Source organism: Apodemus sylvaticus, chromosome 18 (assembly GCF_947179515.1).
Source record: "Apodemus sylvaticus chromosome 18, mApoSyl1.1, whole genome shotgun sequence".
Lineage (NCBI taxonomy): Eukaryota > Metazoa > Chordata > Mammalia > Rodentia > Muridae > Apodemus > Apodemus sylvaticus.
In genome coordinates, this window is record NC_067489.1 from 38380396 (window position 1) to 38408106 (window position 27711).

General features: G+C 42.4%; 2 protein-coding genes across 3 annotated transcripts in view; both read left to right on the forward strand.

Moving 5' to 3' along the window:
- Positions 1-11795, forward strand: part of Slc7a2 (solute carrier family 7 member 2) — a 56737-nt gene extending 44942 nt beyond the window's left edge. The window contains exons 7-13 of one of the 2 annotated variants that reach the window (XM_052162350.1): positions 2191-2330; positions 2533-2669; positions 5208-5310; positions 6585-6790; positions 8083-8249; positions 9080-9188; positions 10436-11795. In XM_052162350.1, the coding sequence (XP_052018310.1) occupies positions 2191-2330; positions 2533-2669; positions 5208-5310; positions 6585-6790; positions 8083-8249; positions 9080-9188; positions 10436-10632 (1059 nt within the window). In that variant the 3' untranslated portion in view covers positions 10633-11795. The remainder of the gene's footprint in view (positions 1-2190; positions 2331-2532; positions 2670-5207; positions 5311-6584; positions 6791-8082; positions 8250-9079; positions 9189-10435) is intronic. The other variant, XM_052162349.1, reaches the window with a different exon arrangement.
- Positions 11796-21208: 9413 nt separating this feature from the next.
- The window catches only part of Pdgfrl (platelet derived growth factor receptor like), a 57004-nt gene continuing 50501 nt past the window's right edge, over positions 21209-27711 (forward strand). The window contains exon 1 of the mRNA XM_052162383.1: positions 21209-21389. Within this exon, the coding sequence (XP_052018343.1) occupies positions 21335-21389 (55 nt within the window). The 5' untranslated portion in view covers positions 21209-21334. The remainder of the gene's footprint in view (positions 21390-27711) is intronic.

Genomic DNA, 27711 nt, shown 5'->3' on the forward strand with positions numbered 1-27711 from the left:
AGCTCTGAAGGCCCTGGCGCCCTAGCCACTGCAACCGCAAGATTGATTTTTGTGTATTCTAAAAATATCCTAACATGAGGAACACATTAACAACTATATACTCAGTGAATAATTTGCCCAGAATTGATGTCTAAAACCCTTGAGTGATTACAAAAACATGATCATTGTCAGCTGTTTTCCCCCCAAGATAATGATGGTATAAGCTTCAGTAGTACTATACATAGCCCTGGGACAAATAATATCTGGTATTATTATGGTAGACAATTTTGGGGTGGCCATACTGCTGACATCAGTGTTGCCTGCATTGTTTGGGTCAGTTGGAGACTATAACACAGACCAGATACTTTGGACAATTCTCCATGAAGTGTGTCTGGGACTAGAAACCATATGTTGTGTTGTTTTTAAACGTAAATGTGCATCCAACTGTGACAAGCTGAGCCTCTCTCCTTTAAGTGCTGATCAGAGTGGATATATTTAAAAAAAACAGAAATCACCATTCTGAAATTACCAGTGGAAATTCTTTATGTAAAAAGACAAGGGAGTTTGAATGCCAAATGCTCAGACATTCAGTAGCTGCTAATTTAATATGTCCCAGCTCTCGGCTCGGGTTCCCAGAGCATCTCATGTTGAGTTAACAGATCTGAAGCAGAACATTTCATTCAGGCCACACACCATAGCAGAATATTCTCATAAAAAAGAAAAGCTTCTTTGCCTGAGCATTTGTTTTGTTTTTTTAATTGAAAATAACTTTCAAAATTTCGAAGCTAGAAATTTTTTTAGTATAATTTATCAACATAGTTTTTTTTTTTTAAATTTCAAAGGTGTTTCTAGTTTCTAGTCCTAATAATACTGAGTGTAGGAATTACTTATTTGGGTGTCTTAGTGATATGCTGTTGGTGAAGCTTATTAAGAAGAATTCTGAATAGTCTTAGTTCAAACTGTAAAGCTAGTGTTCCACCATGATCTCTGAAGGGCTGAAAACATCCCCTATGGCTACACCATCTACAACTGTTGATGCATAGTGTGCTGTCATGGTTGGTCCTTACACACACACACACACACATACACACATATAGTTTGAATTTCGGAAGCTATAGCTCTGTCAAATTTGGAAAAAAAATTTTTCTCAGTTGACTCTGTTGAGTTGGCATTGTTCAGAGACCAACAGCCATATTGGTCTAGAAATGTTGAACTTAATTTTTTTCCACTTGTGCAAGCATAAGACACTGTATTAAATATGTATGTTCTTATCTACATAGGTTCCATGACAGAGACTAATAAAGTATTCTCTAAGTAATGAAGAAAAAGGATAAAGAAAATGGATGTTTTTGGAGACAAGGTCTAGCTGTGTAGCCACAGTTGGCCTGCTACTCACTGTGAAGACCAGGCTAGCCTCAAACATTCAGCAGTCATCAGGCTCAGCTTCTCAATCGATAGGGTTTCAAGCATGAAACTGTGCTCACCCCCATTCCCCCTATAGATTTTAAAATCAAATATATTGCCTCTCTTTCTTAAAGAGTCACTTTCACAACTGAATATTATATAGAAAGACACAAACAATGAACATGAATAATTCAGTTTATCTTAAGCAAAAATTGTATACTGAAGCTCCCTGTTACTAACAATTGTAGTTCCATCTATATACTAAACGTGTAATATGTTCAATTTCTAAGCCATTCTTTGACTTGATAATTTTAATGCTCAGAACTATTACATATACCAAAGATCAATCAAAAAAGATCTATAGGATGCAAAATCATGGTAATATGAAAATACGTAATCACAGCATACATGGGTGGCTTACTGTGGCATGAAATTGATTTTCTTAATTTGCTGTTAATTTGGGAATCCTATTTTCTGAATTATTAACCCTAAGGCATCAGAGGTTGACACGTCACTTAATTTCTCAAAGTTTAATTCATTTTTAATTAAGTAACAATGGTGGATAGAAACAAATGACTTGCAAAGTTGTCTTTGGTCTTATCATTTGGTTGGGCAAATATCCTCAAGAGTAAATAGTAACACGGCGGCCATTACTGGCAGGCGTGTTTGCATGCCCAGCGGTAGTGCCCTCTAGGACCATGTGAGTCCCAGCTGTCATGCGGCGTGGTATATGATCACTGTCTCTGGTCTGGGTGTGGTCTTGCATGAACGTGTTTGCCATCCTGCATGTCTTTGCTTTTTACTCAGTCTTCTTGGATCCATTTTCCCAATGCCTCGTGTAATCTATGCTATGGCGGAGGATGGGTTGCTTTTCAAATGTCTAGCTCAAATCAATTCCAAAACGAAGACACCAATAATTGCTACTTTGTCATCGGGTGCAGTGGCAGGTGAGAGAGTTGACTTTTACTAAGAAAAGGGGGATCGTTTTCCATCAAGAACTCTGGAAATGTGGACAGGTGGTTTTCTGTTTTGATTAACATAAAGTTCAATATCTTTGTGCCTTTCCTATTTTTATGTCTTTGTGTACCTCTAAGTATCCTTGGAGAATGATACTCAACTCACGTTGGATTATGAATTTTTCTGTTCTAGTCTTCTGGGTTCTATGTTCCCCTTACCCCGCATTCTGTTTGCCATGGCCCGGGATGGCTTACTGTTTAGATTTCTTGCAAGAGTGAGTAAGAGGCAGTCACCCATTGCTGCCACGATGACTGCAGGGGTCATTTCTGGTAAGCTTGACAAACAAGGGTTCTCCATCATTGGACTAAAGTACTGTACGCATGCATGGACTTTAAAAGGGATCTGCATGCTGTGCATGTAAGTTCAAGACAAAATCATGGATAAATTTGTATATGAGTATTGGGATTAACATCTTACAATTACGGTGATGGGGAAACACTAAATTCATTCTTAACTAATCATTGGGAATTCTATTATTTTACCATGTTAACCATTCAGGCATCTAACAAATGTGTGAAGCATTGTTAATGGTTCTCCATTGTGTTCTAGGTATTTCTCTCCTAATTGATGAATAAGCACATACAATTGTAATATTTGGGCACAGAAAAATACCTAAATTGAATAATTGCCTAATTTTGGCAGTACTAATTGTAAAATAATGATTGCAAGACTTTTGAAAAGCTAAATATTACCAACTCTTAATCTAAAGGGGAAAAAAAGAAATTTGAAGATAATCTGAAGTGGTTCATTTGTCTTCATTGCCCACCGTGCAGTGGGCTGCCCAGCGCATCGAGACTTACACCCGCTCAGCCCTCATTCAGAACCTGCTTGTCTTTTAGTAGCTTGGACATATTCATTTTGCTCCTAGGATTCAGATTGCCTACATTTTGACATGCTGTGATGTCCATGTAAACTACCTCTGGCCAGATTCTTAGAGCACGTGGAAATATCTAGGGATAGTATAGACTGAGAGAATGGCCTTAAGGTTCCTGATACCGGAAGTAAGAGAAAGAGTGTTGTAAGCTTTATAGCTGTATGAAGAGGACATGTTTTTGGAGTAGATGATCAAATAAACATTTTGACTTTGTTGAGACTCTAGAGTGCTGGGAAGTTAGGATCAAGAATGTTTCATTAAATATCCAGTTCATTTTTCTTCAGGTAAGGAAGCATTTGCCAAAGTCATTTTACCTGGCAGACATCTTCTAAATCTGACGCTTGGGGCATAGGTTAGAAGGTGAAATCACTTGTTTTTCTCACGCTTAAATGTTTGCCCCCATAAAAGTGAGATTTTTCTAGGTCAGCAGTTCTGAACATGTGGTTTGCAACCCCACAGGGGTCACATATCACATATCCTGCATAACATGATTCACAAGAGTAGCAAAAGTACAGTTATGAAGTAGCAATGAAATGACTTCATGACTAGGGGTCACCCTGGCATTTAAGAGTCTCAGCATTAGGAAAGGCTGAGAACCACGACTGTAGGTGCTGTGAAGTCCTTTTCATACAGTTCACTGTGATGGTGAAGATAACCTATGCCGTAATAAATACGTCCTCATAAAGTAACAGTCTTTCCCATTAATAATTCTACGTTTGAGTCTAGAATTTTAAAGATAATTTAACTTTCTCCTTCACTTGGAAAAATGTAATTTAGCAGTATAATAAGACAGCAAAGGTGATAATTAAAAGTATTATAATTATGGAATGCTTTCTAAAGTATTGTATTTTATATTTTACATTCTAGCACCCATATTTGTATTTTTAAACTTAGACCAGAGAGTTTATATGAATAATTAGTATTTGGTTATCTGTAGTCATTACAAACATGTTGAAATTTTAATAATCTGTTAGATGAGTATATTAATAATGAAGATTTTGCAGAGTCAGAGAGAGAGTGAGATACTATAGGGTTGCAGGGCCAAGAAAGCCCCAACCATTATAACCTTCGTAAGTCAATCTGCCCGTAAGACAGGGATAGTCCTATCAAGGCAAACCAAGAGACATTGCTGGACTTAGTAAAAATAATAAAGAAGTAAATGAGTAGTCAAATACTGTCCATTCCTGTAACTAAAAATCCTCTGCTTCTAGGATCATTGACTTTAGGATAAAGTGATTCATAGACTACAAAACTTGTAATAGATCTAGGACATTATATACACCGAATGTAGCGTTACCTGTTTACAAAGATAGGGAGTACTGTGTGGTAAATTCACTAATGTTAAGGTATTTTTACTTTTTGGCATTGCTGAAGTCTTGTGTGCTGGCTCATAAGTTGATCTGTCACATCTAATCAGCCTTCCAGATTGTGTGGCTTTAATTTGATTAGAGTTTACTCTAGGTCCAAAATGTAATTTCATTGAAAATGAATATTATTTTGTAAAGACTATTTAAAATATTTTGAGGTATATGTAACATGATAAAGGTAGAATTTAAAGTACTTACATAACTTGTATACAGAAGTCTAACTTTCCTTACGCTGTAAACAGCAGTTTCTGGCATTACTTGGCAGTGTTTGTTTACCTTGCGAGACCTCAAAACACAGTGTTCCGTCATATAATCTTTTCACACTTGGTCAAGCCAGGTTTTAAATAATCAAAGCCGATGTATTCAGTGTTTCCTAAAGAACTAGGTAGGGGCTTTGAAATCTTAGTGTTAGCAGTTTGTATGTCCCAGAAAACATCTTATGATGTAACACGATCTATCATTGGTACCAAAACAGAAAAGTGTTAGTCAGTTGTCCCTGGCTAAGTGAACAACTGTAAGAAATGTCACCAGAGGCCTGGGTTTCACTCCCTTGTCTGTTTCCGTAGCTGTGATGGCCTTTCTTTTTGACCTGAAGGCTCTCGTGGACATGATGTCCATCGGCACCCTCATGGCCTACTCCCTGGTGGCGGCCTGTGTGCTTATACTCAGGTGAGTCTCTGTGGGTTCCAAAGAGTGCGTACCAGGTGGGATGCGGGAGGAGAGACAGTGAGAACTCCAAAAGGCAGCAGTCTCACCAATGTGGGAGGCCATGCCATTAAAATAGTAATATAGATTATGGGAGAGACTTGGCCTTTAGCAAAGAATCAAGTACAGTTTACTCCTATAAGAGCTTGGCCCATCTACAAAGCAGTCTATTAAAATATGTGCAGCTACAGAGTTCTGTTTTTAGAATTCTAAATATTTGCAGACTGACCAATCTTGATGACTACATGATAGTCTTTGTTGTATTAGCAATATATCCTGAATATTCTTCAAAGTCAATAAATGTATATCTACCTAATATGTTTGTACTTATTCCCAAATATGGGTGATAAAGACCCTCTCAGAAAGACACCTGTGAAGAAAGCATAGCTAGGTCGAGCATCAACTGGTGAACAGTGACACAAATGAAGGGACATTCATTCAGTGGATTTTTTGACAGTAAATAGATAACTATTCTGACTTTATGATACAATGCTGTAGCATTTGAATTAGTTTAAATAGCATGATAAATGTACATTAAGAAATGATAAATGCTTATGTATGCGTACAATTCAGGATAAACGCGTACCAAAATGCTAGAAGACTTAAAGGTACTGTTGTTGGCTGTTACTTCCTTCTGTATTCCTTTGTGTTTCTGAAGCAAGCAAGGGCCGAGAGTACTAGGAAGTGACACAGGCGATACGCTGGTGAGCTGTAGAGGAACAGGACCAATAACAGGAAACTGGTTCCCTGATAGTTAGGAGGCCAAGTAGCTGTGAGCTTATGTGGTTGACACTAGATAAATCAGATGGAAATAAAGACACATGGCCCAAGGAACTGACTATGACACAGCCTTTGAATCCCAAGCCAAGGGACTGTGCACACCATGGCCAGTGCGGTTTCTGTGCTCTTCCCGGGAATTATGATCCCACTGGGCACTGGGCACTAGAGCCTTGAGATACCATCAGGTGCCATCAACCTTAATTTTAACTTTATTTTTTGGCATCTTCTGTATAACTTTCAAATTAAGAATCGATGAGAAGGAGCTCAGAGTTGTTGTGGGTATTTTATGGAAGAGGCTTATAGCCTGGTCCAGCACACTGTGTGTTGGAGTTGTGAGCAGTGTCACCTGACTGTACACACTGTGACTTTGTAAATTGTCTCACCACAGAGTTTTAGGTGATAGGTTGATTTTGAGCCAGTGTGATTAAAGACACTAACCAATATTTGTTTGGGGATAGGTACCAACCTGGCTTGTGTTATGAGCAGCCCAAATACACCCCTGAGAAAGAAATTCTGGAATCATGTACCAATGAGACTTCGAAGAGCGAGTCCCAGGTCACCATGCTACAAGGACAGGGTTTCAGCCTACGAACACTCTTCAACCCCTCTGCCCTGCCCACACGGCAGTCGGCTTCCCTCGTGAGCTTTCTGGTGGGATTCCTGGGTAAGTCTTCACTGCAGATGTTGAAAGGCCCAGCAGATGTGGACGCGGAGAGCCAGTGCCTGTGGGCATTGGCCTCACATTGCCCTGGGATATGTTAGCAGTTTGAGATGTGAACTTCGTACCTACAGAGACACTGGGAGGTGAGGTCATGTTATATGAGGCCAAGTAGGAAGATCTGTGAACTGGAGACATGGCTCTGTAGGTAAAGCGTGTGCTGTTCAAATGTAAGGCCGTGGGTTCAGATCTCCAAGACCCATGGGAAGATGGATGAGGAAGTGCACGTCCGTAGTACAAGCATGGCTCTGGCAAGATGGGAGGTAGAGAAGAATTCCCCACTAGCTTGCATACCAGCTAGCTCTATGTACATGTTGACAAATAATAGATTCTACCTCAAGCTAGGTGGAAGGTGGCGGCCACCATCCAAGGTTATCTTTGGATCTCCACATACAGACTGTGGCATCCTTGTTTCCACAGTCCCACACATGTGCACAAAAGCAAGAAATCCCTGCAATAAAGTGACAGAATTACAAACGGGCATATTTCTTTGGCTTAGGGCATTCCCTGTGTTAAAGAGTCAAGCCATGTAGCAAAACTGGATCCCAATCGTGTTGGGAAACAAACGAGGAAAGATTTGTTTGCTCAGCTGAATTTCCTAATTATCCATATGTTGAGTGACACCTACTGGGTGTTATCTGAGTGCTTAATACTGTTCTAGACACTTGGGGGAGGGAGAGACTATCTTTGCTCTTCAGGATTGAACAGTAAGTTCATGGAAGACCAGAGAAAGTTTCTCTGAGAGTGAGTCGGAGGGGCTTTTATTGAATAATCAATGGTCAGAAGAAGCCTGACATCATTGCCTAGAATATGGAAAAGATTCAGACCATGTGATATTATTTGTTTGCATTTATAAATAATCTTTATAATAGCTTAACATAAGTAAGGTTGCTGTTTCTCATTTGAAAAACCTGGAAGCTGTCCACCACCCAAAACACCCTATCCTTATGGTCTGCGAATAGGAAATGAGGATCCCTGGTCACATGACAGACAAGGCAAGGTGTTAGTGCAGATGGGGAGGATGCCTTCATAAAAGTCAGGAATAAGAACCTGTAGGTGATCCTTAGATGGGTGAAGTGGGCTGTCTCTTTTTCCCAATGGAAAAAGAAGCAGGGCATCTGTCTAGATGGCAGAGAAGATTATGAAGAACCTGCTGTTCTACCAGGACAATCCACTAGAACTGAGAAACACAGGGAAAGGATATGTACCAACTCTGCTTTCTGTTCTGACCTCCATAGCTTTCCTCATCTTGGGCTTGAGTATTCTAACCACATACGGAGTCCAGGCCATTGCCAGCCTGGAAGCCTGGAGCCTGGCTCTTCTCGCCCTGTTCCTTGTCCTCTGCACTGCCATCATTCTGACCATTTGGAGACAGCCACAGAATCAGCAAAAAGTAGCCTTCATGGTATGTGAAATAGTAATTAAAATCCTAATTGCTGTGTACACTTCCTCTCTGTTTTCTCTGTGTGTTTCATTTGTCTAAACAAGACCAAGCAGTGAACAAGAGAGTCAGAGTTCTTTGATGAATTCCTTTTAATAACAGCACATGAGCTATGAACTGTCTTACTCCCCTTATCAAAAACTTGAGCATGCATACACATATGTGTGTGTATACATAATACATACATGCATGCATACATACATACATAGAGGGAATAGATTTTGTGTTAAACAATCTATGATGTTAGGAAAATGATTTATGACATTCTGGGTTTAATTACCAAGTACTAAAAAATAAAATTGAATAATAGAATGAAGAAAGATAATTTGAGGATTTTATTTTCAGAAAATTGGAGCCCTTTTGTGAGAATTGATTGCCACCAAGTGCCTCCCTTTGCAAACTAAATTATCCTACCCCACTGAACTAGAAGGAGGCTTGAGTCTGCACATACTTCCTCAAAGGGTCCCTCAGGATGCTCTATGTACCTAGAATTCCAGAGGCACTTGCTGTTGATGGCCAGATGAGACCAGTAAACTCTCAGCTATACTGATTCCTAAGTCCTGGGCTGTCTTGATGGTGTCTGCAGGTGTCACTGTTTCTGTCAGCTTCAGCAAGTGATATGAAAGTGACCTTCTTTTCACTACTTTCTACAGGAATGGAGCTTATTCGCATTGTCCTTTATATGAGACTGTAAGCTTAGTGACACAGTTATCCATATGTCAGATGTTGGCACTACCTCGAAATAACCTGGAGAATACACTGTCACGGTAACCAAAGGATGTTTCTTCTCACAGGTCCCATTCTTACCGTTTCTGCCGGCTTTCAGCATCCTGGTCAACATTTACTTGATGGTCCAGTTAAGTGCAGACACTTGGGTCAGATTCAGCATCTGGATGGTGCTTGGTAAGTCTTGCAGTACCTTATACTATGGACTTGGGTTCACCGTGCTTTATGGGCTGTGAATTCAGGGATGTGTCTTCTTTCCTAAAACTAAAAGCTCTGTTAATTTCCTTCCATTATGACTTCTGAGAACATCTCAGCGTTTTGTTTTCAGACACCTTTTCTTTATTTTTCTTTCCTTTCTTTTGTTCTGTCGTGTTGAGGACTCAGCCCAGGACCCAAACATGCTATGTCAGGCCTCTGAGCCACTGGGATACCACAGAGCCACACCCCCACAGAGCCACACCCCCACAGAGCCACACCCCCACTGAGCCACACACCCCAGCCCTCCAGATGCTGTTTTTATTTTAAGTCTCTCAGTAACCCTGGGGCTCACACAGATTTTATTTTCTCCAACTTAAGAATGAGAAAATGAAGCCCTCAAAAAGTCACCATAACAATGCCAAAGGTTTACCTGGCTTTCTAAAATTAAACTAAAGTGTGGAAAAATACATATTTATAAGTGATTATCTTCCAAGGACGTTTGAGCCCAGCTAGCATGGCTGTTGGCAGTCCTTTGTGCTCAGGCCACAGGGTCCCATGTGACAGTAAGGGCATCTGTGTCTATTGTGAATGCAAGGCACACTTCCTGACCCTGACTGTGATAATCCATTGCTAGGGTCTCGTGTGTAATATGAGCTCTGCCTTACCTGTCAGGCTGCTTAGAGTTAATCTGTTGAGTTTTGAGAATGTAAGTAGAAATTTTCCACATAATTGTTGCCTGAGAAGACTGGTTGAGAGAAAGACTCTATAGGGTTAGGGTATCACAAATGAGGAAGTGTTCTCTGTCTTCTTCATATTCTATTTTTCTTTTTAAAGATTTTTATATTTTTATTTAAATATATTTTAAATTGAAAGATAATTATATTACTTTCTCTCCTCTGCTTCCTCCCCCCAGCCCCACCCAGGTGCCTCTCTCTAACCCCTCCCACGTCACCCCCACATGCACATACTCTACAATTATAGGTGACAACTAATGACCGCTGGGAGGAGGAGAGGTAGCCTCTCCTGCAGATGAGCCCCTTACTGGTTGTCCAGTGCAGAGAGGTCAGCACGGGTAACAAAAGCAGGCTCAGCAGGTTGTGTTTATATATTCTGTATGCACACAATATGTTTCTCTAAGGCCATCACAGGAAGAAAGGGGGAGACTTACTGTATCAGACTGTCCACATTAAAACATCTCCTAACACACGGTTGCACTCTCTCCATAGGCTTTCTGATTTACTTCGCCTATGGCATTAGACACAGCTTGGAGGGTAATCCCAGGGATGAAGATGATGATGAAGATGTCTATTCAGACAGCATCAATGCGGCGACAGAAGAAAAATCCGCCATGCAAGCAAATGACCGTCACCAAAGGAGCCTCAGCCTACCTTTCATACTTCATGAGAAGACCAGTGAATGTTGATGCTGGGCCCCCACGATCTTACCACACACACCCTAACAATGAGTATGCCATGACAGGATGCCACCACCATCGTGCTGGCTTGTCATGGGTCTGCTGCTGACATCGCTCGCCTAAATTATACTTCCTCCTCCAGACAGCTTCTCTTCAGATGGTGGATTGTGTGTCTGGGGAGACTGCCTGAGAGCACTCCTCAGTGATGAGTATCCCCAAAACAGTGTGTCCATGTGCGTACATGTGTGTTTGGGAATGTGAGTGTTCAATATCAGCTATTGCTCTGTGACATAATTCCAGCGTGGTAATTGGTGGCATATACTGCACACACTAGTAAACAGTATATCGCTGACTAGAGATGTATTCTGTACATGTCCTATGTACACAGTTGGGGAAACAATGGTGGTTTTCTTTATTAGGTATATGACCGTCAATTTGGACATACTGAAAGTGCCACCACGTGTCACGATGTTTAACAGTGGTCAGGGGTGGGGAAGGATAAGGAATGGGCCCTCTCTATCAATTGTAATGCATATATTCTCCTACTTGCTAAGACAGTTTTCTCAAATAGCCAGAGAGAGCATTTGTTTCCTCTGTAGGACAAGATGAAGTCTGTGACATGAGATAGCCAACCCTGGTTTTGAGAGCCTTGGTCCTTAAATATAACCCCTCCACCGGCTGTAAATGATATACCCCCTCAAGTCCATGAAGGTCTCAGGAAAGGTACCCTGGCCTACTTGGGACCCTTCAAGCCAGAGAATGAAAGTAGTCCCAGTGGCCTCCAAAGATCATAGACTTACGCAGATGCTTGGATAGGTGTCCTGTTTTTAAAAGAGACTGGTGGCAGATGGGGCCTCATGTCACACATTTGGTAGAATGGTTCAGGCTGTTTCCCATTACGTGATACCCAATCACAGCCCAATGTCTGCTTCTTCATCAAATGCAGAACTCAGTCTTTGGCTTCCCATATTTCCTCTGATTTAAATGGAAATGAATGTGGTAGCAAATTCTATTTTTGCAGTGTACAAAAAAGAAACAGATGAAGGGGTATAGGAAAATACCCTTAGTCCAATATCACAGGGCATTTGAGCCCAGTTTAAGGATTTTTAGACATAATTTACCTCTGATAGTTCTTTCAGAAATGTTTAAAGATTTCCCCACCTCCCACCCCATCTCATCATTTAGCACTTTGTAATTTTGTTTTCTCCCTTTATTTCTTTATTTCTTGTTTGTTTGTTTGTTTTTCAAGACAGGTTCTTTCTATGTAGCCATGGAACTCACTCTGTAGACCAGACTAGCCTTGAACCTTGAACTCACAGAAATCCACCTGCTTCTGCTTCCCAAGTGTTGGGATTAAAGGTGTGCACCACCACTGCCTGACCATCTAGCAGTTTTTATTTCATTTGCCTTTAAAGGACCACACAAAGCCTCTTAACAATAAATCATCAATTACTTTCAGAACACAATTATATAAAACTTCAAGCTAAATCACCAAACTGAATTAAGAGCACAGTGACCTTTGTATATGATTAAATAAACTTTTAAATTTAAGATTCTCTGATTCCTACACTTTTCCTTTATAGGGTTCTCTGATAGTGGATCAAAAACACCCAATCATACATATTCCTCATGAACCTTGAATAAATAATTAAATGGTTTATTGGATAAATCTAGACCTAGACACTTACACAGGCGTGGCACTCCCAGGAGACCACGAATGCTAGTTGCCCTGCATAATCCATAGGCAAGGAAGATGGTTGCTTTCCCATAGATCTTCTGAGAGAACGTTTATCTTACTGGTGCTGTTTGGGTGTAAGCAGGCGTACATTGTGATTAGCTCTCAGATAAGCAGGCAAAGGTTCTGGGTTCCTGGTGTCAGGAATGCATCCCTGACCCAAAACTTAGTGCTGACATTCCAAAATTTCCAGGGTGCATGCGGCAAAATCTGAAGGCTAGCCACTCTTTCTAACTGCTTGCTTTACAGAGAAGGAACTGGATAAGGGCTAAAATAGTGCAGGAAGGACTGTAGGCATGATCAGGAATTCTTGATGTCCCGAACGGCTGCTCAGAGAGGGAGAATCAGGGGCGAGCCCCATAAGTTATGTAATCCCAAAGAGTCAACATTAAACACTTACACATGCAAGCAGTACTAATTGGACTCAACAGGTTACATACACACAGAGACATGCACACAATATGAAACAATAATAAAGAAGAGGTTATGGATTCCATAAGGAGTGGGGGGAATTGGAGGGGAAAGAGAAAGGTAGAAATTATCAGAATACTTTATTCGTGTATAATATTCTCAAAAAAATAACTAAAAATCCTTACTGTTACAGCAGTTCCCTTCATACAGGAAATATAAGCAGTTTCAAATATGAATCCCTGGATTTCTTACTGTAACAAAAGCATAGTCCGGCTGTGAAAGGCAACCTGAAGTATTGTGCCCACTGTGTTCAGTCAGGGGCAGAATCCAGTCCAAATTGTTCACACCCAGACAGGTTGGAAATACGAATGTCTGTAAAGAGATGCTTTCTCAGTGACTGTGCCTTTTCTTTCCTATGAAGAACCGAATGGACAGCGTGTCTGTGTGTATAGTGTTTATCAGCACATTAACATGTGCATGTGTAATGTCTCTCTGTGTGTGTGTGTGTGTGTGTGTGTGTGTTTGTTTGTGTGGGGATGGTTATCAGTGTGTAAGCAAGTTGAGTTTATGACGAGCTTTGGATATGATATTGTTACGTAGATTTAAAAATACCAATTGATGTAGAAAGAGATTAATGTTTTATACTGATGGATAATTTAGATTTTAAGCTATTTTAAGATATACAATTTTATATATATATATATATATGTTTTCTATAGATAGTCTTTAAGGCATATTTATGTTTCTAATATGAAGTCACTAAACTCTAGTATATTATGAATGGAGTAGGAGCCTAGGCCTTGAGATGTTCCTGTTTGTTTCTGTCGCACTGCTTTGGACACACAGTGAATACCAGCACTACCAGCTCTTTGCCAACTCTGTCCTCCTTCTCTTGAGTTCAGTACACTTTGAACAAAATGACCTAGTCTGTGTCTTGGATCGCCAAAATATTCTGTGTAGAATTGGCTAGCGAGCAAACAGCCAGACTCTCAGACAGTTACACATTCTACTTATCATGGCGGGCAAAAGCAAGGTGGCTTGCTTCCCTCACTGCTTGCTGTCTTCTCACACTAAGAGCCATGCTGTTGGTATTGTCAGTGAGATTGTCTCAGAACAGCACTTTAAGTTTATAGTCTTTACAAACAAGACTGTCCTGTGAACTAAGTTCATATGAACTAAGTCATAAAGTTCGTGCCAGCCACACATGTCAAAGGGTGGTTATGAGAACTCACTGTTCGAAACTCCTGAGGAAAACTTACTAAAACCTTTGAGGTGTTCTCAAATATCTTACTCTTGTTTTCCTTCATGATTAAAAATGCCAATAAAACTAAATAACCAAAAGATTATAAATGTACATATCAACATTAATATGTAAAATCAACATTGGAACTATTGTTGATGTTAACTCTAGTACTAACTCTAATTGATTTTAAAGCAACCCTAGCTTCTGAATCATCTCCCTAAAGAATAAAAGGTTATCTAATTTTAATTTTTATGAAGTATTTTCTAAGTCCTGACTGTTTGCAGGTAGTTGTTTAAAATGTTTTCTCATAAAACACTGTGAGTCAGAATTATCACTAAATTGCTTCATAAGTTTGAACATTTAGCACAGGTGAAGAAGGAATGTGATTGACTTACCTTACAGTGCTAAGGATTCAACAGGAATACTGGCACGCTACCTTCTCCCTTCTTATATCCAGTGTGTGTGTGTGGGGGGGGGGTGATGGTGTAAAAAATAATAAGTGTAACCCCAAATTGCCACCTAGATGATAAAGTTGCACTGAACCCTGGCAACACTGCTAGGGACCTCTCCAGATACACTTCTAGAGAGATACACTTTTAGAGAGCTCTTCATGGGTGATTCACATTCACCTAATGTGTAGGGCTTGGGGCTGGTTAGATAAGTTAACTGTCCTTTTTGCTAGTGCCAAAATAGTGCCTTCTATAGGAAGTGCCTTCTGTACATTTTCTATTTTATATACCAAGGGAAAGTGCTGAAATTCATATAGCCAATAATGCCAGCAAAGATCATCTTAGCTCTAGATGTGAAAATAAGGCTTCTAGACTTTATTGTTTAGCTAAGATTCTGTTTTCCTTGTATACTTATATTTAAAGAACTTAAGATAGCTTTGTGGATTTTAAGAAGCCTGCTTCTACTGTTGTATTCCTGGTGTGGGTGTTGGCTTTTGTAGTATTTGTGATTGTTTCTATTCACACAGTTTGGTCTTACTCGGTTCAGATGTATTCTGTTATGTAAGCATACCTGATTTTAAAACTACCGGCCAGGAGCTCTGTCCCTGTGTCTTACCCACAGCTGAAGCCACTGCCACAATTTCTGGACTCTAAGCAGCCTTTCTGACCACTGACAGACCCATGGAGATTACCCAGAACTCCAGTCTGATGCCACAGCCAAGCATCCTGCAGTATGTGGGTGTCTGTTGCTGCACTCTGGTGGTGTCTTAGATAGTAAGGTAGAATAGGAAGTAGTGAGTGTAAGGTCATCTGAGACCCTTAACTTCAGCTCCAAATAGCTCACGAGTATGTTAAGATGAATATGGACCAAGGAATCTGACTCATGAAGGGGGTAGCTATGTCTTGGAACTGACATGGTAGGGCCTAGCCTGCTGTATGTCCTGCAGGTACATGGGCTCAAGGAGAGAAGTACACCACCCAGACCCTAATGGCAAAAAGCCTTGTGCAGCCTGCAGGGTGGGCTCCTGTACCCACGCCTCATCAAGGCCCCTCCCTTTCACACCCCCTGGCAGTGCCAAATTGCTTCATTGCTTTGTTTTGCTATTGTTATATTTAATGGCAGTTGTGCATAAAGACCTGAACCATCCAGGTACCCTATTGCAAGTATCTGTGCAAGTGTAAAGAATGTGTTGTTTAGTAATGTCATTTTAAATGGTGTTCCTTTTTACATGCAAAGTTGGACTCTTTTTTTTTAGACTCTGTAAATAAAAACTTTTGCTGCCTTAACTGTTATAATATATGCTTTATAATGTAACCACGTGTTTTTAAATAAACCTTATTATGACTTATGATGATCTAGTGTGCATATATATCACACAAAACAAAGACACATTTCATGCTTAAATTTGGGGAGCTTTTGTCTTTTTCTTCTGAGTCTAAGGACCTTTCACAGCTCAGACTCACAATGCTGTCCGCTTCATTATAATGATACTCGGAGGGCCAGGACTGTGGCTACCAAGTCTTATGAGATGGAAGAGAAGGATACACAAAACTTCAGTCATCCTGATTCAGAACAAGAATAATCAGCTGTTTTTGAAGCACACCACCGCAAGATCTCATGTCTCAGATTATCATTTCAACTGCTAATACGTGGACTAGTCACTTTGATGTTGTTCTTCAGAAAGTCCCTCTGTCCGGCTTATCACTAGAAAATACTCGATAAGCAGATGTGGAGGTAGCTTGGTGGTTAAGAGCTCTTCTGTGAAGAGGAGGGCCCAATTTCCAGCACCTACGTGAAAGTTAGACATGGCCACGTATGCCTATAATCCCAGAACTGGAGGGAGTGTTGTGGGTGACGACAGGCAGACCTTAGGAAGTCACTAATCTAATCTAAATGGTAATCTTGGGTTCCATGAGAGACTATCTCAAAAATAAAATGAGAGAGAAGAAAGCACACATATGTCCGTCTGCCTTCCAAATGCATGTGCACAGGTGTGTGCCCTTCAATAGAACACATGCACATGCACACGAGGTATGTGATTGGAAGAGAGTCATCTTGGCCCATGGTTTCTGAAGTTTCAATCCATGGTCAGTAGGTTACGTTTCTGAGTCTACATTGCGGAAAGAAAGGTGTGGGAGAGAAAAAGCTGCCACAGGAGGCAGCGAGGAAGCTAAGAGACAGCAAGGAGCAGAGGCAAGCAAAGACGTCCACAATGACCCACTTCCTTAACCAGGCTCCACCTCCTAATGGCCTGTTCAGCTATTCTCAGTGGATTGCCCCGTTGCTAAGGTCTTAGCTTTAGCTGATGATCCATCCAGTCAGTCTCAATTGTACCAATACTTACAGACCAAGCCTTGAGTGCATGAGCATTTGGGGTCATGCAATACCTAAACAGCAACAGCTTACAATAATTGGTGGTTAGTACGTAAATGGAAAATTTATTAATTTTTTCAACTTAGTAGATAAACATTTCCCAGTAATAACTTTACCTATCAAAGGGAAAAAAAGAGCTTCTTAACATGATTCTAAGTCATCTAAATTATAGGTCTCCTGGGACACCTTGTTTAATTGTGAAGTTCCTTTGTGTAGCTCACTAGCTCCTATCATGTCTCCCCCAGGGAGGAGAACAATTGATCAAATAGCCCTGAAAATATACAAGTGGCATAATAAAGACTGAGCAAATTATACACACATGCGTACACACACTTGTATGTAACAATAATAGATAGGTATCAAGTCTCTTCAGTGGGGCTTTGCTTTGTTTGTGATGATCTCACGATGTTGACGAGGGTGGCCTTGAACTTGGGTCCAAGAGACCCTATCATTTCTTGCCTCCTGGACAGTTAGTCTGTATGTGTATGCCCTTCTGTGTCTACAGCCTCAAAGTCTGCATTGCTGAGGGATTATGCTACATCTCCATCTGAACGGACATATTTCACAAAGTAACTTAAAAGATTTCTCCAAAATTCGAAGAAGTGGCTCCCGTCTTCCCGTTACCTCCGTTTGTCTTCTAACGTAGGTCACCGTAGAGAAGTATTCAGAAACACTCTCTTGCTGTGTAGAGCTTTCTAGTAATAGCTTATAGACACGACGTCAATACGTTTTGATATTTATACACCATGTCAATACTTTCAGATACGGAAACATTTTGCTGCACTTAAGACAGGAGCGGCCAACTGGAAGACAAGGGCTATCCAGGCAAACCTAAGGCTACCTCTTGGTCCAAATCAAGGAGAAATTGTCAAGGTTCAGGATTCTATTATGCTCTCATTGGTGATTCTCCAAAATGCCAGAATCTTCCCCCAACCTGTTCATGTGTAAGCAACCAAGAGTTTCACAGCCCAAGAAAAATCAGGCTTGCTTGACAAATGTTTCTCAAGTGACTTAAATTGACATGAGGGTATATAAATGACTTCTAAGAGACACTCTTTGGATAAGCAGGAGAAGATAAACCTATGACACTCTGGAGCAAAGGTAGGAGAGGCAGCGACAGACAATCTTAGACCAGAAGTTCCTGCTCCCCACCCCCACCCCTTGTACTGCTGCAAACACACAGCAGATAGAGGTGCATCTTTATAATCTGATGCTTCCTGGCACTGAGAAGGTCTTTTTTTTTTTTTTTTTTTTTTTTTTTTTTTTTTTTTTTTGGCCTCAAGGAAATTATGTAGCTGGGATCCTTGTCTTACCCTATGTTACCTATGATGACTGATTTGGGGAATGTCAAAGATTTCTAAGAACCCCTCAAAGTATCATTATCAGCATCATTATCAGCAGTCCTGGGCCATCAAAGGTCAGAGTGAAATTTTAGTCCTTCCCTTATAACGGGTTGGGTTTTTTTTGTTGTTGTTGTTCTTCTTCTTGCTTTTTGATTTTTGGGTTTTTTGTTTTGTTTTGTTTTTGTCTTTGTTTTGTTTTGCCTATAGGTTGTTTTCTACATAGTATTTTAACTATACATCTTAGTGTTTTCTATGACTAAGATTCTCATTGTTCCTGTTTTGACAGGCATGGTGGCGCCCACCTTTAGCTGCAGTACTTGTGGGGGAGCAAAGGCAGGTGAATCTCTGAGTTGGAGGCCTCTATACACTGAGTTCAAGGACAGCCAGGACAATGTAAAGGGACGTCAAACAAACAAGAAATATCTGACTTTAAAAAAAAAACAATTTTGTAATTTTTGTAAACATCCACCTTGATTCTATTTAGATAGAAGACTATTTTGAAAAGGTAAATGTCCTTATTCAGGAAACAGGGTTGCCCAATATTTAATTTAAAAAAAAAGTGCTCATTTTCCTAAGCAAAGTCTTAATGCTGTGCACTACTTTGAAGGGATTCTTTTTTAAAGTAAGTAAGGCCAAGTAAGGCCAAAAGGAGCAGTGAAAATCTTAGTCATAGAAAACCCTAAGATGTACAATTAAAATGCTATGTAAAAAAATACAATCCACAGGCACAAAAGCATATAAGAGTAGGACTAAAATTTCCCTCTGACCTTTGATGGCCCAGGACTGCTGATAATGATGCTTCCCCTCCGTTGGGCACACATTTCCTCCCAGAGCGCTCTGAGGGGCTCTTAGAAGGAGTATGCCTTTCTAGACTTAGGCCCACACTGGCAGCCCCTCTACCGCAGCCCCCGCATCCAGTTCTTTCCCCGTACCGTTCCCACCCTCTGCGTATTCATTCCTCTCTTCTCTCTGGTTCTCCGTTTGTTAAGCTCGTTCAAGCAGCCATGGTGGTCCCCCAATAACGATCAGATAGGTTTCTCCAGGAGCAGATGCAGAGACCCACACCCAAACATCAGGTGGAGCTCCGGCAAACACACAGAAGAGGAGAGGTAAGGAGTGTAGGAGCCAGAGGGGTCCCGGACACCATAAGAACGAGGCCCACAAAAGCAACTAAGCCGGGACCATAGTGGCTCACCGAGACTCGAGTAACAATCACAGAGCCTGCATGGGTCTGTGCTAGGTCCTCTGCATACATACTGTGGTTGCGTAGCCTGGGGTTTTTGTGGGACTCCCGACAGTAAGTAGGGAATGTCTCTGACTCTTTTGCCTGATCTCAGGACCCTTTCCCTCCTACGGGGTTGCCTCGTCCAGCCTTAATACAAGCCTTGTGCCTCGTCTTCTCGTAGCTTGTTATCAACTATCTTTGGTTGCTATCCCTGGGAGGCCTGCTCTTTTCTGAAGGGAAACAGAAGAGGAGCGGATAGAGAGTGGGAGAGATGGGAAATACGGGAAAGAACTGGGAGGAGTCAGGGGAGGAGCGGCTGGGAGAGAGAATTGGGAGGAATGGAGGGAGGGGTGGCTGCGGTCGGGATGTATTGCATGAGAAGAATAAATGAAGAGAAGAAGGCGAAGAAGGAAAAGAAAGGGAAGAGGAGGAGGAGAAGGAGAGGAAGAGAGAGGAGGGGGAGGGGAGAAGGGGGGAAGGGGAGGAGGGGGGAGGAGGAGGGGGAAGGAGGGGGAGGAGGAGAAGGAGGAGGAGGAGGGAGGAAGAGAAGGAGGGGGAGGAGGAGGAGAAGGAGGAGAAGGAGGAGGGAGGAGAAGATGGAGGAGGAGGGAGGAGGAGGAGAAGGTGGAGGAGGAGGGAGGAGGAGGATCAGGAGAAGTAGGAGGAGGGAGGAGGAGAAGGAGTAGGAGGAGGAGGGGGAGGAGGAGGAGGGGGAGGAGGAGGGAGGAAGAGGAGGAGAAGGGGGAGGAGGAGGAGAAGGAGGAGGAGGAGGGAGGAAGAGGAGGAGAAGGGGGAGGAGGAGGAGAAGGAGGAGGAGGGAGGAAGAGGAGGAGAAGGGGGAGGAGGAGGAGAAGGAGGAGGAGAAGGAGGAGGGGGAGGGGGAGGAGGAGGAGGGGGGAGGAGGAGGAGGAGGGGGAGGAGGAGGAGAAGGAGGAGGAGAAGGAGGAGGGGGAGGGGGAGGAGGGGGAGGGGGAGAAGGAGGGGAAGGGGAGGGGGAGGGGGGAGGGGAGGGGAGGAGGAGGAGGAGAAGAAGAAGAAGGAGGAGGAGAAGAAGAAGAAGAAGAAGAAGAAGAAGAAGTCGCTGTACTGCTCTTCTAAGAAAGAAGAACCATTCAGGCAAATAACCCTATCTCCTCAAGAGAATCAGTGGCTCACTGGACAGTCTCTACAAGTTCTTTCCTTGTGCTCAACTTGTGCTGTGCATACACATGGTCGGAGTTGGCTCCTGAGAGGTGTGAGGCGTGTTCCTCTGCCTGTTCATCTCGTGGATCTAGAGAATCTGTGGCAGGCACATGTGAGGTGGAGGGAACAGGCAGGCTGTGAGCCCCTCTGACCACAGACAGCCCAGTCCCTCCACCACTACGACCGCTCCTTCACCTGCAGTAAGATGTGCAGGTTCATCCGGACCAGGACTAGAAGCTTACTTACCTCATCTCTGACCAGACCTAAAGGAGCAGCCACAACCAGCAATATTTTTTAATACATCAGCAGACCCATTTGTGTGTGTGTGTGTGTGTGTGTGTGTGTGTGTGCGTTTGTGCGCGCGCGCGCTAGTGAGAGAATCCCTAGGAACCAAGAGAAGCTTAAGGCATACGTTTTGCTGAGAAGCAAGACCCTACCAGAGCAGGTGGACTGAGTCCTGTGGCTCCACCATCAGGGTCACCTAGGGCCTTCCTAGTCTTCCCAGTGCTTGGTAATAGCGCTATCCTTCGCTAGTCCACCAGGGGGCAGGAGAGCTCATATTACACGGGGATTTTTTTTTTTTTTTAATCTACTTTTTTCCCCCAAATTGTGTTTTCCCCCAGTGAAACCGAATCCTCCAGCTGTGGTGTCCCAGGCGCCGCCTCCCCTCTGAGCCCCTGCCCTGCCCTGAGCAGCCTGCCGGGCCCGTCTGCAGTCCTGAGCTATTTTGCAGGTCACCAGCCCTGAAGATGAAGTTTTGGCTGCTGCTCGGACTCCTGTTGCTACACGAAGCGCTGGAAGACGGTGAGTGACTCTGGCCTCTGACCGCCTTCGCCCAGGACCCACAGCCCCCGAGATTCTCTCAGCACCTCCTCTAACTTTTGGCCCTCGGGATCGTCCCCGGCGCTGATCGCCATCCGGTGTACCTGGCCCCTCCTAGAAGGGTCCCCTTTCTTCCTTTCCCCATCTCCCTGGAGAACTGGGAGGGCGGCGCTTACACTGACCACCGTAAGAACCCACCAGGACTTCTCTAGCCTGATCAGAAAAGCACAGGCGATCGAACCCATCATCCCCAGACAGAGCCTGGTCCAGCCCCCATGTCAACGTGTCGGTCTGATGGCGCGCCCGCCCCGTGGCTCGCTTCCACCTTCATACCGCGGTCCTCACCCTGGTCTAGCCGGTGCCACCTAAGCAAAGCGATTTGTGGAAAACTCCCTGCGTCTTCCTTCCCCTTACAGTCCTGTTTTGTTGCTTGTTGTTGTTGTTGTATACCAATCTGAACTAAAATCCTGCTAGATTAGCCTGGGTCTTTAACAACAACAACAAAAAAAATTGATGCACTAAACCAAAAATTAAAAAAAAAAAAAACTAGCCCGCAGTTATATTTTCCGTATAAATGAGAGAGTGGGGGAAAAATACTTTTTTAAGTACCACATAGGAGGGCTTTGCATCATTTAATTTTTTAAATTGCATTTATTGTAAGTGTGTTTGTGTGTGTTTGGATATGTGTATGATGTGTATGCTACAGCAGACTATGGAGATCAAAAGCCTACCTGCAGGGGTTCACTTTCTCCTTGCACTATGCTAATTCCAGGGACTGAACTGGGGCAGGCATGAATTTGTACTGTGTGATGTGTACCTACCCTAGGTCCATCCTTTTGTGTAGACATATAACCATAGGATCAGGCTTGATTATGTGTGTGTGTGTGTGTGTGTGTATGTGTGTGTGTGTGTGTGTGGTTTTTATGCACTATACATTTTTTTAAGTATATGTATACATATCACTGCTAATTATTTTATTTCCGGCATCACTTATTTAATTGTTGCTGTTTGGATAGTACACCTTTCATCTGGCAGTCGACCTCAAGGCTTCCTTAAAATTATTCAATTACTGCCACAAATGTGCTCCTTAGATTGAGATTTGCAGCCAGGCAGTGGTGGCACGCACCTTTAATCCCAGCACTTGGGAGGCAGAGGCAGGCAAATTTCTGATTTCGAGGCCAGCCTGGTCTACAGAGTGAGCAGGGCTACAGGGTTTCTCTAAACCCTGTCTTGAAAAACCACACACACACAAAAAAATTAGATTTGCGCCTTAGAACAGCAAAATGCCTTTTGCAGTTATGCAATCTCATGCCGGAGCCAGCTCAACCTGGCTTGCAATTGATCTACTCATCAATCCAGACCCATCCATCCGTTCCATTCTTTAAAGCTACTTTAGTCATCTGTCTCAAGTATGCAGACGTTCAGTTCAAGATGGTGGTGGCTCGTGACACCCACCTTGGACAGACCCAGACTTAGTAAATAAAAGTGTAAGCAGGGCCTCCAGGGAAGGGGACAGCAATTCCCCTGTGCCCAGAGGACGCTGCCCTGAGCTCGGTTTGCACAACACAGTATTAAATTGTTCCTGGCAGGTCCTTGTATCCGACTGCTAAAATGGCGGAGATGCAGTATTCGGTGTCATTTTTGAATAGGGCAGAAGACGGCCAGAGAAAATAACTCCAAATAGTCCATTCATTTGGTGAATGCCCACAGTGCAGTTGGAGAGACTCAAGATAGATTCTGCCAGCATAGATCAGAGTGAGAAGTACAGCAGACATCTGTCAAGATGAATTAGCATCTATTTAGATAAAATACTCCTACAGGCAAGAAATATTTATGAGACAGAGAAAGAGGAATACAGGGCAAATATTTAATAATTAATAATGGGTAAGCTGTAGGTCCTGCCTTATACTTACAGACATATGATATGTATATATCATATGTATTTATATGATACACATGTATAATATAATATTTATATGATATGCATATATAATATAATATAATATAATATAATATAATATTATATAATATGGGACTGGTGGGATGGCTCAGCCGGTAAGAACAGTGACTACTCTTCCAAAGGTCCTGAGTTCAAATCCCAGGAACCACATGGTGGCTCACAGCCATCTGTAATGAGATCTGACTTCTTCTTCTGGAGTGTCTGAAGACAGCTACAGTGTACTTACATATAATAAGTGAATAAATCTTTAAAAAAATAATATGTCATAGACAAAATGATAAACCTACTGAAAGGTAAACTGACTTCATTAAGTTATTTAACTGTTTTCTCAGCCCTTTCAAGAATTTTGTCATTTGTATCGGATCCTGACGTGGTGACAGGGAGGGCGCAGGAACAACCAAAGACAGCGACTATTCAGGAAGTTCTTCCAGTGCTGCAATCTGATTGGCAGGTCAGGTTGCATCCCCCCAACACCAACTACAGGCACAAGCCATGACTGTAATGGTCCCCAAGCCTGTCCATTTTGTAATCACATTTGGGAGGCAGCCTCAGAGGAAGAGCCTTCCCTGCAAGCATCCGTGGAGTGGACATCTGTCCTGCGCAGTGACATTTGTCTTGCTTAGTTCTAAAGTTTTTGAGAAATAATGCTATTTCTCTTCATAACGGGAAGACCTGGAAGACCATGTTGTCTACGCATCTCATGAAATGCGAAAGCTTGAAAACAGTGGATAGGCCAAGACCCCAGTCAGTGAGGAACTGTTCCCAGAACCTGCTCCCCCACGCCTCTGTCCAATGGTGTGCTGCCACGTTCAATTGAAAGTATAAAATTGCAGTCACCTACTGACTTCGTATGATCTACATATGCATATTTAATTTGACAAGAAAGTGCTGAGGTATAAATGTTGATCCGCTAATGCCTCTTCATTAACCTATACAAGCCCCTTTGTCCTATACAGTCTTCATATGATTTAGATTTAGATAATCTGAAAGTTTCTAAAACTCAAAAGAAATCAATCAAGACATTAGAGGGGAAAACTGAGTCTGAAAGATGATTAGGAGAAAGATGCAGTGGCCAGAATCCTCTAGCAAGGAGGATGTTAGTTTACTCCTCGGAAACACACAGTAGTCCAGAAACCTGCGTCTGCATAAATAAAGTATTCATAAAATACATCTTGCTTGCAAGTGCAATTATTGGATGATTCAGAGTATGTAGGGTCTTGGCCTGTATATTTAACAGATAAAACTGTCTTCCATACTGAGTGCTAATCAAGAGGTTAGAAGAGGTTAGCCTGAGGGAGAGAGAGAGAGAAAGAGAGAGAGAGAGAGAGAGAGAGAGGCTGTAAGGTCCTTTCTTCCTGGTCTTCATGATCAAACAGAGGGGACAGAGAACAAACAAGTGTGAAGACATCGTTTTTAGAAACTGACAAACATCATGGATCGCATTAACCAAAGCATGTCAGCTTCCTTGGACTGTTGTGACCAAGGACAAGCTGACACTTGCTCTCAAAAATTCTTGGGAACAGAAGAGGTCGGGCCCACATTTTTTTTTTTCCAGATTTTTGGCGTGTTTGCATAAGTATAACTAAGTTTCTTGGATGCAGGACTGGAGTCTAAGAATGAAGCTCAAGTATGTTTTGTGTATCTCCTATACATATATAAGCTGAAGGTGATTTTAGATGTCGCCCACAGTTGGCTGTGACATTTTCCACTTGTGGGGTCAAGTCAGTATTCGAAATGCTTTGGATTTGTAAGGTTTTTGTTTGTTCTTGTCATTGTTGCTGTTACCCCAGATTAGGAATACTCAATCTAGGGCTGGAGAGATGGCTCAGCAGTTAAGAGCACTGACTACTCTTCCAAAGGTTCTGAGTTCAGATCCCAGTCAACCACATGGTAGCTCACAACCATCATAACAAGATCTGATGCCCTCTTCTGGAATGTCTGAAGACAGTGACGGTGCACTTACATATAATAAATAAATAAATAAATAAATAAATAAATAAATAAATAAATAAATAATTTTTGAAAATTTAAAAAAAGGAATACTCAATCTACATTAGGAATAAGGTGGCTTAAAGCAGTGGAAGTTTGTTCATTCAGTTCTGTCGGTCAAAAATCTAAAAATTAAGGTGTCATTAGGACCTTGCTGTCCCTGAAGCTCTAGAAAGAACTCCACAGCCTCTCATTAGTTTTTGTAAGTGTCCTATATACTCTTTGGTATTCCTTGGTATCTTGGCTAGTTTTTATGTTAAGCTGGCACAAGCTTGTGTCATCTAAGAGAAGGGAACCTCAGCTGAGGAATGCCTCCATAATATCCAGCTGAGGACATTTTCTTAATTAGTGATTGATGTGGGTGGGCTTAGTTCATTGTGGGCGTGGCCATCCCATCTATTGGTCGTGTGTTCTATAAGAAAGCAGGCTGAGCAAACTTTTTTTTTTCTCAAAGTCTTGGTGGAACTTGGGAACTGGGAGCTAGAAAAGCCATTGAGTTTTGATAGCTCAGTAGGCTGTTCTGTTGGATCTTGGAAGACAATGCGGAGAGCCGTGCAGTTGATGGAAGCCTGTCTTACAAAGTTGAAAGGGAGAGCTTTTTCCAGTACTAGACAGGCTTTCTTTCAAGTTAAATGAAGATCAAGGAATGGTTCTGAGTAAAGAAGATCCCTGATCTGACTGACATTTTTTTTTCTTTTTTTATTGGATATTTTCTTTATTTACATTTCAAATGTTTTTCCGTTTCCAGGTCTCCCCTTCCAAAACCCCCTATCAGCCTCCCCCATGCCTCTATGAGGGTGCCCACCCACCCATCCACCCACTCCAGTCTTCCCGCCCTGGCATTCCCCTACATGGGGGGCGGGGATCGAGCACCCTCAGGACCAAGGGCCTCCTCTCCCACTGATGACAAACAAGGCCATCCTCTGCCTCATAAGTGACAAGAGTCATGGATCCCTCCATGTGTACTCTTTGCTTGGTGGTTTAGTGTCTGGGAACTCTGGGGGGTACTGGTTGGTTAATATTGTTGTTCTTTCTATGGGGCTGCAAAGTCCTTCAGTTCCTGGGGTCCTTTTTCTAACTCCTCCATTGGGGACCCTGTGCTCAGTCCAATGGTTGGCTGAGAGCATCCCCCTCTGTATTTGTCAGGCTCTGGCAAAGCCTCTCAGGAGACAGCTATATCAGGCTGTAAGCACTTGTTGCTATCCACAATAGAGCAGTTCTGAGTGGCTTTCAGAATTCGTCTTGGGGCCATTAAATGCCTGCTAGTCTTCCGACTGACTGGCCGAGTAATAAGCAGAATATTCCAACCAGGAATTTTGAGGGGAGGGCAGGGCGGGAGTGAGGCAGCTTTCGGCACACAAATTTGGTAGAGCCACAGAACAGGCCTGGCTAAGGCCCTGGAGCTCAGAAAAGGCTTTCAAAGAAAAGGAAATGCTCCTGAGGAGACTCCAGAGTTGTTAGGAACTAGAAGACCCAAAACACTACAATGCCCCCCACCCAGGGTCAAGGTGAAGAGAATAAAGGTTTGTTTGTTTTTTTTTAAATTATTTTATTTATTTACATTCCAAATGTTTCCCCCTACCAGTCCCCCCTCCCAGAGTTCTTCACCCCCTCCTTTTTGTCTCTGAGTGCTCCCCAACTCCCCACCCTACCCAGGCATCCCCCCCTTCCTAGGCTCACTGCCTCTACCTGATTTTTTTTTTAACCACCAACTATGCTAATCTCTAAGTGAGAGGAGGGGTGATGGTGTGGGGCAGAGAAAGGACAGAGCTGTTTTCATGGTCTTCCTGATGATCTGGAGTGAGCTACATAGCCCCTGGAAATTCATTAAAAAAAAAAATAGTGTGCTTTGCCTCCATCATGTTCATGTGGAGTCCATGAGATATAGGTATAAAATAAGGGGTGCTTAGTGGGCACTTAATGGGGGTTCAGACACTTCTCTCAGCATGTTAAATATGTTAACTCAATTACCCTCAGTCACCACAAAAATTCATGAGATGGGAGCAGGAAAGAAGACCTGGGTTCTGTTCTGTTCACAACACCCACATGGTGACTAACAACCTTCGATGTCTCCAATCCCAGAGGTATGGTCCCCTCTTCTTGCCTCCACAGGCACCCAGCATGTATGCAATGCACTTACATACATGCAGGTAAAGCACTTGTACACATGGAATAAAAACAACTATCTTCAAGCCCATGAATGGGTATTACCATCACGGTCATACTACATGTATGTAAGAAAGCTAAGACACACATGAATGACTTCCCAGGGCTGGTCAGCTACTAAGTGGGGTCCAAGGTCAATAATATGTCATAGTCTGAAGTATTTACCACCCGTTTCTCTATACAAAATAC